The sequence below is a fragment of the Rhineura floridana genome, chromosome 4 (genome assembly GCF_030035675.1).
Source record: "Rhineura floridana isolate rRhiFlo1 chromosome 4, rRhiFlo1.hap2, whole genome shotgun sequence".
NCBI classification, from domain to species: Eukaryota; Metazoa; Chordata; class Lepidosauria; order Squamata; family Rhineuridae; genus Rhineura; species Rhineura floridana.
The window spans coordinates 21,364,672-21,379,091 of NC_084483.1; the positions used below are offsets into that span (position 1 = coordinate 21,364,672).

Here is a 14,420-nt window from a genome sequence, read left to right on the forward strand (position 1 = left end):
CACGGCGCCAGCTGGTGAAACCTCTCCATCTGGTTCCATGACAGAGCATTGGCAATACCGTTATCAATACCCAGTACATGGCATGCCAGGAACAGGACATTGTAGCGCAGGCACTGGAGCACAAATGTTCGTACCAGGCACATAACGTTGGGGTTTTTTGAAGATGGTGTTGATAACATGCACTGGAGGGAGGTTGTCGCACCAAAAGTGGACTGTGGAATTACACAGCCTGTCAGGCCAGAGGTGCACAGCTACAACAATGGGAAAGAACTCTAGGAACGTAAGGTCCCGGGTTAAACCAGCCTGTGCCCAGTGTTGTGGCCAGCTGCCACGGCACCATGTGTCATGGAAGATAACCCCAAAACCGCAGGCACCTGAGGCATCAGAGTGCACCTGCCACTCGGCCTCCAACAGGCAGTCCCTCCTCCATAGGGATACCCCATTAAATTCCCGCAAAAAGGTAGACCACACTGCCAGGGCGGCTCTAAGACCAGCTGTGACCCGCATGTGGTGTTGTGGTCGGGATAAGCCCGACATGGTGTTGTATATGCATCGTAGAAATGCGTGCCCTGGCGCTACCACCCTACACACAAAGTTCATATGGCCAGTCAGCACCTGAAGAGTGTACAACGTCACCTTCTTGGACCCGATGACTTCGGAGATTTTTTCGCTAAGGGCTGCCAGTTTGTCCTGCGGGAGTCTACAGCACTGCGCCACAGTGTCAATTTTGATGCCCAGAAAAGTGAGAGCAATGGACGGGCCCTCGGTTTTCTTGGCTGTGAGGGGGACCTCAAGCTCATTCGCCAGCACTGCGAAATGGGCCATAAAGGCCCTACATGCACCAGTGCCTTCGTCTAAATAGTGCACCACTGATTGCAGGCCTGCCCATTCCCTGACAGCTCACTCCAGAAACAAACTGAAGACCGAACATGAAATTGAGCATCCCATAGGCAATGCCCGATCCACATAATATTCACCCTCAAAAGTAAAGCCCAACAGCTCAAAGTCCCGTGGGTTAACAGGGAGGAGACGGAAGGCTGACTTGATGTCCCACTTTCCCCATGAGGGCCGCGATCCCACAGTCCCTAGCCATCTGCACTGCAGAGTCAAATGATGTGTAGCGGACAGAACATAGGCCTGGTGGGATGAAGTCATTGACCAACTCACCACGAGGGAAAGACAGGTGGTGTACGAGGTGGAATTCACCTGGTGCCTTCTTGGGGACGAGGCCCAGTGGAGAAACTCTGAGGGAGGGAATGGGTGGCCTTGGGAAGGGGCCCAACACTCTGCCTGCCTTAATTTCCTTGCCTATTTTTTCCTGCACAACCAATTCCATACCCTGCAACGACTTAAGATTGCGGGACATAAAGGCCCTCCGTAGGGGATCCTAAAACCCATTGAGAAGCCTTCCCGCAAAAACTGTTTATCTTGGACTAGTGGGTAATGACTGAGCAGGTGCTGGAGCTCTGCAAACTTAACTGGGCTGGGGTCCTTTACCTTGAGCTGCACCAGCAGCCCCCTGCTTTCTTGGGCCGGTGGTGTCCCTGCTCCAACCTCTGAAGGGCCAGCCCCTGGGGCAGCCTGTGCAGGCGTGGCCCCCCCCACATATTGCACACTCGTGACAGAATCTGCAGAGGCTCCAACCACAGGATCCCCGGGAGCTGAACTCCCAGCAAAGCAAAGCAGGCTGAAGGAGCTGCTGCTACCTGCCGAGCTAAGAGGTGGGCACTGTCTGTCCTGTCGCCGGCCACGGGTTTGGAGTGCAACATAAACTGCAGCCACAGGTCAGTCTCTTTTTTGTCCCAGGGGAGGGAAACATCAAAGGCCACCTTAGAACTCAGAGTAACCTTGATATATGATGTCGAGGTATTTAACCAGTACTGAACCCTTCTGTGGGTGTTTCTGCATCACCACCCCCATGTATGTTAGGAACACTGGCAACCAGTTAGCCCAAGTACACTCTATGCGTCACTGCTTGGGCTTATCCGGTTCCGTGTCACCACCCTTGTCCTTTTTGGCTTGTTCCCTATATAAAAGTAAGAACAGGTCCACGTACTCCCCTTTCCATATTTTCTCTTTAGTAACGGGTAGTAGGTGAAAGCCTAGTGGGGCTGACGTCTCCCCAAAGGGTATAGCTCCATCCCCCACCAAGCCCAGAGGGTCAACAGCCTCTGTCAAAGGGGGGGATGAGGGGGGCACCCCCCTGCCATTGTACTTGCAGGGAACTGTCACACCTGCTCACAGGCCTCCCCTAGCTGTTGCTGTGGCATGCTATTCCCACCCCCCGTGGGCAACCCTGACTGCCTGCACCCCTCCGTCCCTGTAGGCAGAGAAAAGGACCAGTAGGGAAACCCTCATGGGGGCCAACTCCACTGTGGCTGACCCTGTTGGTGTTGGTGTGCAGCGGAAAGGGACTCACCCAGTGCACCGTCCAGTGTTGGCCTCCTGGAGGTCTGCAAAGTGGGAGCTATTCTTGCTGCTGCTCTGGTCATCCTTGCATCAGCCTTGCCAGGCCCAGCCCCAAGCATGTCCAGCCAAGCTAGGACAGCATCAATGGCAGCCTTGTTAGTCCCACTCCCTGCGTGCTGTGTGATTTCCCGCGGGAGCGCTTAGCCAGTGGCTTCTTTGCCTTCCCAGGCACAGATTGAGCCTGGGGTGCCTCATGCTGGTGTGCGCCACACTCTAGGGCTTCCAACCTGACCAGGATAGCTGCCTATGGCAGCCCATCCTCTTTTCCCCTTTCTAAAGCCTCAGGAGGCTTGGGGGCTTTGCCTTTTCCCTTCGGCTCACCTTGTCCTTTCTTGAGTGGCATCCTTAGTTAAAGCAAACAGGGCGGCCCCAACTGGCAGGTCTGTGCCTTGAGAAGGAAGGGGTGGGTGCGCACGTGCGCACACACACACATACACACACACACACACACACACACTACAGCCCAAGCTTCGCCTGTGTTACTACAGCCCAAGCTTTACCTGTGCTACCACCGCCCAAGCTATTACCCTGCTGTGGCTTGAGTAGGCCTCACAGGTTGTCCCATTGGAGGGGTGTGGAGCGAAGGCCTGCAGCCTGAGGATCTACCCAACACATGCGTCCCTCAGGCGAAGCTCCGCCGCAGCAGGGAAGGACGGAGCAACTCCCGCAAGACTGTTGGGGGAGCTAAAGTCAGGCATGGAGGCCCTTACACAGGGGGGACTAGACATGGCTGTGACCCCCCCCAGTCTTGGATGGCCTGTGTGCTGCCCACCCAACCACCCAAACGAGCACAATGAGAAATTCTGGCCAGACAGCCGCCAAGTCTGTGCTTCTGGAGAGTATCGCCGCTGCCATTGCTAGACCCGGTCCCAGGAAGGATCACTGCCAGAGAGAATCATCGCTGCTGCCACCACCACCACCACACCCGGTCCCGGGAAGGATCACTGCTGCCACTGCACCAGGAAAGCTCCACGTGTGCCCAATTAGCGCTGAAGAAGGAGCCGCAGCGCTGAAGCTGGAGCCGCCAAATTCAAAGGAGGGCAGGAAGCCAGCGGCGTGGGTTTAAATATGCCTTGGCCGCCCTGCCCCCTCTTTGCGTGTCGTGTTGGCGCATTAGCGCCACACATGCACGCACCCCCCAAGATGGTGGCCCAGCTTCAGCTGTGGCCACAAAACTCGACCCTTTTGCCTGGTAAGTACCGGGTGCTGAGCGGGATTGTGTGAGTTTAAACCTAACAATCCTCATACATTCTTCACACAGCAAATGTGGGAGTAGTTATGAGGTCAATGCTGGTATATAATTTACAGAGGAGAATGTTGTCTCCACTGGTGGCTGTAGGGCTGAGCAAACGGGGCAACTCTTTGGGGCTCCACACTTGGAGGATCCAAAATCTTGTACAAAATCCTGTCTGCTTCTTTATAGTCTGTCAGCCTCAGTCTGTCTTTTCTTTAACTCAGCAGCACTGCTGGCAAGCAAGTCTACACACACACACACACACACACAGAGAGAGAGAGAGAGAGAGAGAGAGAGAGAGAGCGGATATCAGAAGGAAGCAGCAACCACTTTGTTTTAGTAAGAGAAAGGATGACATTCACAATTTCACAGATAGTGTGATAATGAAATTTCAGCAGATTGGAGAAAGTCTGGAAATTTCAGCAGATTGGAGCCTTTTCCATGACTCTGACTAGAAGGTGAAGGAGAAGGGGGAGATGGCAATGGAAGATAACTCAGTTGTTGAACATACTGTCTGCTTAAGGCAGGAAAAAGGCTGGGATTCCCTGTCCCCCATGCAAACTTCTTTGCGCAAAGAAAATGTCAGTTTCAGTCCTATAACCACCTGTTTGAGAATGAGTCCTACTTCTGAGTAAACATGCAGAGGATTGCACCATTTTACTTCTCTTTTCTTCTCATTAGTGTGTGGAGCACAGGGTTTTAGCAAAGGGGACATGTAGCAAGATTTCTCTCCTTCACTGGATACTTTCTGTTTACTGCAAACACAATAGCAAAAGGGGAGGCTGTACTGCTCACCTAGGTGACAGATTTAAGCAAATAGTGCACTTTAAGGACAAATATGTATTCATATTTGAAGTTAAATCTTGAGGGAGACATTAATGTGAGTTGCTGACTGAGATGAATAGTTTTTTTAAAAGGTTATATAATCAACTTCAAGCAAATGCACAGCATTGACAGCCCTGTAATTTATTCATAAGTGTAATATTCAAGTTATTTACCCCAATTTACATGTAGGACTCATTATTCTCACTGCACCAGTTACCGTTGTATCTGTTGAGAGTTCATTTTCAAAGCTGAAACTGGTAAAAATGATCTGCCCTCTTCTGTGTCACAAGAAGGTCTTGTAGGATTAGCACCAATTTCAGTTGAGCATAAAATTGGGAGAGATTTGGATTACAGTGATTTGACTGAGAACCTGGTTTCCAAGAAGCCTTGAAAATGTTCATTTCATTATATAGCATTATGATTAATTACTCTACCCTTATTTATCAGTGAGATGGCTATTGCCAATTCACCATAGGTCCCTCCAAGCAGAGCTTGAAAGATTACTTTTAAAAAGTAATAAATTACAGTTATAGTTACATGGCCCAAAAAAGTAGTAATTATCGTTACAATTGCAATTGCTCTGAAAGTAACTGATTACTTTACTTTTCCTCCAAAGTAATCACTACAATTACATTTCAGTTACTTTAAAAAAACGCCTACAAGGCACTAGCCTTGGCTGCTGCACATCTAAGTAGCCTAAAACAACATTAAAAATAAACACACACATACAGAGGTAGTAGAATAATTATTTTTATTCATAAAATAGCAATGGTGGTCTCTCCACTGGTAAGGGAGGTGAGAAGGGAGGCAGAGGCCACTACTCAGATCTTTGCACGTCAAACCAAGTGCAACCCCCCCTAAGCCAGCCAGCATAATCTCTCTCACTTAAGCACCTCCCAGACCCTGCACTGCCACCGACTAAGGGACACTCACTCAAGCAAACATTTTCCCCTGAGATGCAAAAAAGTTAAAATACTGCAAATGCAGCACAGTGGCCAGAGAGGGTGGTGGAGGCCACTTTGTGTGCCAAGTGTAAACAGTATTCACACACACACACACACAAACACACGCATTGTCATCTTTCACCTCCACAGTTCTTTATCTCCATTCTGCTGCTGCCTCCTTCTCCTCCTTTATCCATGTTCTTGACCTCCGGATCGTTTCCCCCTCCAGTCCATTCTTCACCACCACTATCTGTTTTTTTAAATAATTGTTTTCTCCACTCCACCCCATCTCACCTCCACCTCCTCCCTCGTCACCTCCTACCCATTCACAGAGCATGAGGAAAGAGCGACACTGCACAAAAGCCCAGTTTGAGGCACATGATTTTCATCCACAAATCAGAGGAGGAGAAGACTTCCCCTGCTCCCCCCCCAAGTAATGCCCAAAAGTAATTCTGGAAATGTTACAATTACTCCACAAAAGTAGAAAAATTACTCCTAGTTCTATTACAATCAAAATGTAAAGAAATTACCCATTCGTTACTCAAAAAAGTAATGAATTACAAGTAATTCGTTACTTGTAACTAGTTACTTCCAAGCTCTGCCTCCAACCGTGATATTGTACACACTTTTTTAGGGGTTTGTTTTTTGGGGGGGAGGCTCGCTGCTTATGTTTATGTGAACAATACTTTTTTAGTAAAATAATGAGGTGCAAGTATTGTGCTGTGTACTTTGATCAAAGTGCTGTGGGTGGCAGTACTCAGTGGTTGCCATAGGCAGCTGAAAAAGAGGTGCCTGCACTCTGTGCCAGTGAGTTCCATCACAAAAAAGCCCTGCATGAGAACATTATAATGGCTTGTTTCTTTTTGTTTATGACTTCTATTCAAGTATTTACAGTGTAGTATTGATAAAATGAATATTCTACACTCCAGTTGTAATTAAAATTAACCACAGTGAATGTATTACATTCATGGCAGCGACATGTATAGAATTGTGAAATTTTATGTCTGACTTGCTTTTGTATCTTTAAGGGGGCCCAAATGACTTTTCCCCCCAGGGCCCTGAAAACCTTAGTGCCAGCACTAGTTGTTTAAATTAGTCCTGACTCCTGAGCAACTTCTGCCCCATTTTGGGGAGGGGTATTTGCATTGATCTCAAAATGGGCTATGGAGCTCAGCAGTGGGGAGTGTAAGGCAATTTGTCAGGTTTTGGGGGGAGTTGAGAAGGCTCATAGTGATGGGGGTTCCTCTCTCTCTTTTTCTTCTGTTACAGCTGAAAAAACCCCACTGGCTCTGCTGGCAGCTGCAGCTAAGCTCTCATTGCTGCACCGGAACCACTGGAGCCACCAGCAGAACCAGTCGATTTTTCAACTGTACGAAAAAAGAAGTAAGAGGAAGCCCCACATCTGGCATGGTAAGCCCTTCCCCCAAACCCTTTTGGGGGCTGAATCACAGTTCATGAAGCTGGGCACCACAACACCTGTCCCCAATTGGGAGTAGTTCTTAGTTCTCACTATCTGAAACTAGGGATGGAGGAGAACATCCACTAAATTGGACTTAGTACCCGGATTCTGACTGAATTCGATAGTCTGCTATCCTTTCAGACTGGCACTGATTTCTTGAGGTGGGCCATGGCTGTAATTGGCATGGATTTTAACCCCCCCATTTACATAATTATCTCGTGATTTCCTCAGAGTTGCTGCATTTGTAACAGTGTAAGTGTGATGATTGCCATTTGTCCATTATATATTACGGAAAAAATTGTTATTATCGCCATATAATGCAAAAAATATTGGCTGCCTGGCCTTCCCTAGGCTATATGTTAATTGTCAAATTGTCCTGCAATTTCATGTTTTTCAAACAAGACAGCTCAGAGCATTCTGAATAGCCATCCCCTTGCTCAGGAAACAGTATGACCCACATGACTGACCCGCGTGAGAGACTGACCCAGGTGACCCGACCTGCCCCCCACCCCACTTTTCATTGCTGGTGTCCTCAGCTCATCAGGGACTGACTCTCTCTCTCTCTCTCTCTCTCTCTCTCTCTCTCAGTGCTAAATTGTGTGTGTATGTGTGTGTGTATCTGTCTCTGTGTGTACAAGGTGGTACTAGTGATGCTGCTGCAGTGCTACTGACAAACTAATTCAAACTAATTCAAGAACAGCAACTAGCAAAAGGAAGGGCAATTAGCCCGAGGCAAGAGACAGATTCAGAGGCAATTATCTGCCTCATTGATATGTAAATCGAGGGAAAAAACATGTGGAATATTTACATTAAAATGATGGGGGTTTTTCCTGCCACCAAACCCCTGCTTGCTGCTTGCTGTTCTTCTTTGGTTGTGTTAAAATGCCAAAGAAGGAAGCCTTGAGTTGCCAGCTCAGCCCCCTGAGGCACACATAGGGAGGGAGTGGGGGTCATGAGCGCTGAGAATGAGGGAGTGAGTCACTGCTCCTTAGAAGACTAACAGTGGGTCATCTATCCCTTTTCCCTGACAGTCAAAGTAGGAACTCATCAAGCAGGAATTAAAGGGCAGGGCTGCTTGGTTGCAGGTCTATTTTCCAGGCACTAGAGTAGGGGTGACAGTGCTGTGAAAAAGTATTTGCCCCCTGATGTTCTGCATTGTTGCATATTGCATATTTTTGGCACTGAATGAGTTAAAGCAGTTCTGCATGGAAGAGTGAGCCAAAAGTCCACCACAGCGCTGTGAGAGACTGATCAGGAATTACAGGAAGCATTCGGTTGCAGTCATTGCTGTTAAAGGTGGCGTAACCAGGTTTTAAGTCTAAGGGGGCAATTACTTTTTCACACAGGGACATTGGGTGTTGCCTAACTTTCTTTAATAAATAAATGAAATAAGTATAAACATTTTGTGTTGTTTGTTCACTCAGCTTCTCTTTTCTCTAATATTAGGTTTTGGTTCAAGATCTGACAACATTCAGTGCCAAAAATATGCAACAGTGGAGAAAATCAGACAGAGAAAGATACTTTTTCACAGCACTGTACAAGTGAAGAGAACAGAACACCTGTTAAATAATCTTTAATATAATCCATATAATATATTCTTTCATGTGTAACCTATGTATTCAATCACTCACAAAACATAATTTAGGGAAATGCTTCCAGAAGGGAGTATAAGTTTAGCAGGGAGCCCCAGATTCATAACATCTGAGAAACTTTAATATACAATTTAGGTTTTTAGTGTGTCAGATCACAACTGGAAACTTCTATTTGAGACAATGTTATCTGCTTATTTATGTAATCTGAACAAACACATTAATCTCTAATCAAAATTTGGGGGACATATAGAAAGTCCTGTCATGAACAGAATAGGAGATTTTCAAAATCACAATGTTCCTGAAATGTGAACTTTACGCCAAATTGTGCTAATGTGCTCTTTTGGAAAGGGTGTTAAAAATGAGGTGCTGGTCCTAAAATCTTCATAAAAGCATTGTCGGCAGGAAGAAAAAGAGGTGCCATGAGTACTGTCACAAAAAAAGCACTGGTATTAACCATAACTTGGTCGGGAGCATCCTTCTGAAGGGTGAAAAACTAGATTAGATTGACTGCAGGCACACTGACATAACTTCACACATCTCTGAGTCTGTATATTTCAAGTCTATTTACAAACAAATTACATACCTGGACTTTACCTGGAACAGGTTCTGAGGATGGCAATGAGAGGATTAGGGAACTGGAAACATGTTAGAATATGTGGTTCAACTTGAACTGGTGGATTGAGGCTGCATGGGGTTAAAAAGGGTAGCTAGAGAGGAGACCTCCTGATTGCTAGGCTATACCAATCCTTTGATCTCCTGCTGACTCTTCCTTCCTGTTAGACTGATATTCTCAGGATGTTGACTACATCTTCCAGCTTCTTCTTCGTTCTCTTGAGAGGGAGAGCAGACATGTTCACTTTCTCTCCCTCTCTCCTCCCAGCATGAGGGCAAACAGTAGGCTTGGTGTTTGCATCTCCAACTTAGCTAGATGTAGAACTCTTTCCTATAAAGTAGGAAATAGAGTAGAATAAAGTAGTTATTTCTTATTTTGAAGCTTAATGTCTCAGTCTGACTAATTCCAGGGAAGGTGTAATCTTTAGCAAAGATTCAAACACACAAAGCTCACTCAGATGCTCAAGTGCCTAATTTCGGTACTCTGCAACGAAACAAATCCCTATGAGGAGAGACTGAAAGAAATGGGCATGTTTAGCCTTGAGAAGACAACACTGAGGGGAGATATGATAGTCCTCTTCAAGTGCTTGAAAGATTGTCACACAGAGGAGGGCCAGGATCTCTTCTTGATCATCCCAGAGTGCAGGGCATGGAATAATGAGCTCAAGTTGCAGGAAGTCTTTTGACTGAACATCAAGAAAAACTTCCTAATAATTAGAGCAGTATGACAATGGAACCAATTACCTAGGGAGATGGTGGGCTCTCCACCACTGGAGGCATTCAAGAGGCAGCTGGACAGCCACCTCTCAGGAAGGTTGGATTCCTGCACTGAACTTGATGGCCTTATAGACCCCTTCCAACACTACTATTCTATGATTCTATGATATTTAATAATAAATTAAATGTTTATGGCCATATTACATATTTTAGTTTGGTTTTCTTTGAACAGAACTATTATGTTGTCAAACTTTGTTTTTGTAAACATCAAAGAGTGAAAAATAATTTTAGTGATCTGAAAAATCCTCCTTTGCATTTTGATTATGCCATTTTTTTTTTACTTTCCTTCTAGGTGCTGGACTCAACCTCTTCCAGGGGGATATTTTATTGCCTGTGAGTCTTTTTTAAAAAAAATAATACATTTGTATTAATAATGAAAGGATAAATATTTGTGAGCCAATATGTAAAGAATCTAATCCTAATTTTCCCCATTTTCAACAGAGAACACGTAGTGCACTCAGAGATGAGAATTACCAATGGACGTTCCCTATTCCATTCATTCTGGCAGACAGCCTTGGTAATACAAATTTAACAATCCTACAATACTGTTGAGGTTAAAATCTGATCCAGTTGTGATTTTGGAATAACATGTTGTTGCACTAAAAGTATAAAATATCTAAATGACTTAGGAAACAGAAGGTGGTGCTGGGGAACTTCTACTTTATTCTTTATCCTATGTCCAGGAAAAGTCATTCAGGGATTCAGAGTTTATTAAGGCAGACTGCTCCTCTGTAACAAAAGCTGAGTGCTTCTAGTGGTGAAAGAGATCTCCCCAGGAACAGTTCATCCTTTTTTGGATGGTGTAAACTTCCTTTGAAAAACTAGTTGTGTTAAGTAATTTTATTACTTAATGTCCAGGTAGCAGCCATAGCCGTGGGGACCTTTGCCAAGGTTTGGATGGTATGTTGAGAGATCCAGCCAAGCCATGGTGAAACAGTAGATATCTAGACGGGGCAGTTCTTTGTGGGGATGCCTTTGAGAAGTCTCTAGAAACTTTATTTGGTCCAGAATGCAATAGCAAAAGTATTTGCGTTTATATCTTGCTGTATTGTTATTTGTTTTTAAACCATGTAAGATGCCTTGAATACTGTTTTTACTGCGCAAGGTTTTCTAAAATACACAAACAAATATTCAAATCACTTGTAACATCTCCCAGTAAGTAAGCATGTTGATGTGAATGGAAATGAGCAACTGTATTCTTGCACAATTCCCTTTCATTCCAGTGTAGCTTATAGAACCTTATGATTCAATGATCCCATGCGGATCTCCCACACAAATCCCTTTGATATGAATGGAACTCTGCATGTACACAGCCATGCAACAAGTCCCTATAATTTGTTTGTATGAACTGTATAAAGATTGCAATCATTCATTCTGAGGTAATTTGAAGTCTTGGAGATGCAACAGCAGGGAAAATTCAATTTGTAAATATGAGGGGTACAGGAGGTGTCGCTTAGCAACCAGACAGAGTGGCATGAACTTCTATGAGGTAGTATGTGCTCTGATTGGCTGCTTAGTACTGGGGGAGTTTTCCTCTGCATGTTTAATTATATGTTTTCCTTCTATATACAAGGCCCAAACTGAAACATAAAATGTTCCTGTTCCTTTCTCCTCAAACTATATTTTGTTCACTTTGCTCAGTAAAGGGTTATCAGGACTTGTGTCTCTGGACTCCATCAACGTTATTTAAGTGACTTTGCTAATATGAAGCTTAATGGATTTTTAGCATAGTACTCTTAGGCAAGTCAGTATAGGGTTGCCATCATGTTGGACTTCTGGAAAATGATAAAATGATAATAACATTGAAATTAATTTGAGCCCATTTTATGATTAAGTTATTGGAAAAGCATTGAATTTAAGTCACAGGTAGGCAACTAATTTAAATGCCAGACCATTTTATGACTAGTGAGAATTGTGGGCCATGTTCCAGCCTCAGTAGCTTTCCTCCAGTCACCTAGCCACTGCTGCCCTCCTCCTCTCCCTCTCCCTCCCCCCTCCTCTACTCCTCAATATAATTTGAACAGGCTGGCATGGAGGGAAGGGAGGAGTGCACAAGTGAGACAAAGTCCCTCCTGCTGAAGAAAGAAAATGTTTCAGATAAAGTGATAAGAGTAAAGGTGAAACAGGCACTAGCCAATAAAAGACATCTCACCTTGGCACTCCCCAATTTCCACCTCCCACTGGTTCAACTTCCCGGCTATTTCAGCTTAGATAATATAGTAAGAAGGAGAGAAGAATTATACTGCGTTATGATGTCCAATCTCCCTGTCCCCCATCACTGATGTGAAATGGGGACGGGAAAGGGAGAACAGCATGGCACCACAATGCATGTCTGGTTCTTTTAGATCAGGAGTGAGGAGCCTCAGGTCCAGGGCCCAAATGTCCCCTTCTCAGCCTTTCTGGCCAGTGCTCACCTGTTGCTTGCCCAGATGGAGAGGTGTGTGCATATGTGTAGATATCTCTGGCTTTTGCATGGCTGGAATGTAGCCTGCTGTACAAAGGAAGAGTCACATCCATTGCTGTGATCACATTTTCCTCTGGTCCCACCCGTGTTGCATCTGGTCCCACTCACCACTAGCATTCAGCACCTGGAAGGATGTGCATGAGGGAATGCAGCTCTCAGGCCACAAAAAGGATTCACATCCCTTTTGGGGAGGGGGGAGGTAGTTGCACAGGTGCCTTTTTTTGTTACTAGCCATGTATTGTTTTGTTTGGTCATCATGAGCCTGATTCTGAAGTCGAAAGACTGCCAACTCTGTGTTCAACTCTGCTCATATTGACATGTCTGCAATGCACCAGTAGTCCTTTTACTCCAGTATTACTATTCTAATTTTATATAACATTGCCATTTCTCTTTGGTTCTTAAATTCATTACCATCTTTTATTATACAGGATTTAATCCTGCAAAATTTTATGATGGTAGAATGCACTGTATTAAGTTGTGCCGGAGATGTTCTTATAACCAAGCCCATAGATTTAACAGGGATAACTGCATGTTTTTAGACCTAGGAAAAAGAAACCAAATGCACACTTATAAGATGAGGCATGCTTGGCTCAGCAATACTATATGTGAGAAGGATCTTGGAATTATGGCTCATCACATGCTGAATACAAACCAACAGTGTGATGTGGCTGCAAAAAAGGCAAATCCCTACACTGCCATCAAGCTCACTGGGTGACCTTGGGCCAGTCACTGCCTCAGAGGAAGGCAATGGTAAATCCCCTCTGAATACTGCTTTCCATGAAATCCCTATTCATAGGGTTGCCATAAGTTGGAATCGACTTGAAGGCAGTCCATTTCCATTTTCAGTTTCCAAATTGCATAAACTACTGGTTCCCCTCTATTTGGCACTGGTTAGGCTCATCTTGAGTACTGTGATGGAGAATTTTTCTTCATTGGGATCTTTTGCTGGGGGTCCTTAAAAAATATTTGAGGACACAGGCTTGAAGCAAAAAGGTAGGCCTTTATTCTTTACAAGCATATGCAGGGTCAGCCTTCCAGAAACATCCAGGAGAGACTGCACTGAGACACTGTGTGCAAGCTCTTTTATAGTGTACAGTTACAGCATGTGACAGTGATCCACCAATCTCACGAGTTCCTGCCCATATAACATCACAATTCCTCCTCTCTACAATTGTTCCAAACCAATCAGAAAGCATTAGGCAATTCTACTCCTGATTCTATGATCCTGTCCATCTTGTTAATATCACCATTGTTCTGCTGTCTTTCAAGACTAATGAATGTTGGGGCTAGTTGGAACAGTTACTATTGTGAATATGCTTTCAAGCATACTTGGTACATCCATTGTTTCATTGTTTCTGATGGGTCAGGCTGACTCAGGTACACCTGCTTGGGTTTTACCTCAACTCAGGGTAACTGAAATCTCATGAGCATCACAGGTTTTTAATAGCTATAGGGGTCTTATATGTTCTTATGCTTTCTCAGAAATCCCATTTCCTTACTTATAAAATACATAGCTCAAGAGAGGGGATTATATTTAAATACACTGAGCTTCATTTTAAAACCACACAGGAAAAGACTGGGTGACTCTGGCTAACTAGTATCTTTCAGCCTCAGAGATATAGAGGAGGCAGGCCACTCCAGAGTACCTTTTTCTTAATGAAAACACACTTATAAAGTTGTAAATATAATATAACACACTGGGTTATTTTAAATCATTGTAAAATCTCACTGTTTTTCTCATTATAACTTCTAATACATGTTTCATAATTTTTCCCGTAGACGGAGTTCTTTCTCTACATAAGAAATCATTTCCCTGGATTAAAACCAATATCATATCAATCACTGCTTGCTAGTTTAAATGCTTGCTTGAATTAGAACAATAGACCAATTAATATATTAGTCAAATCAAATCTTTATTTGCGGTCAAAGACCCGTCCTATTTTAGGCATAAAAGATACAAATCAGTTAAACTTTAAAACAAAGATAAAATAACCTAAAATTACAACATTAGATAATATACAAGAAAGACAGGCTAACCTGAGGG

The 14,420-nt window shown here is 44.5% G+C and overlaps 1 protein-coding gene across 1 annotated transcript in view; it reads left to right on the forward strand.

Annotated features, from left to right (window-relative positions):
- The first annotated feature begins 3,591 nt into the window (after positions 1 to 3,591).
- Positions 3,592 to 14,420, forward strand: part of MEP1A (meprin A subunit alpha) — a 54,437-nt gene continuing 43,608 nt past the window's right edge. Inside the window, exons 1-3 of the mRNA XM_061626199.1 lie at positions 3,592 to 3,661; positions 10,205 to 10,245; positions 10,354 to 10,429. Coding sequence (XP_061482183.1) covers positions 3,595 to 3,661; positions 10,205 to 10,245; positions 10,354 to 10,429 — 184 coding nt within the window. The 5' untranslated portion in view covers positions 3,592 to 3,594. The remainder of the gene's footprint in view (positions 3,662 to 10,204; positions 10,246 to 10,353; positions 10,430 to 14,420) is intronic.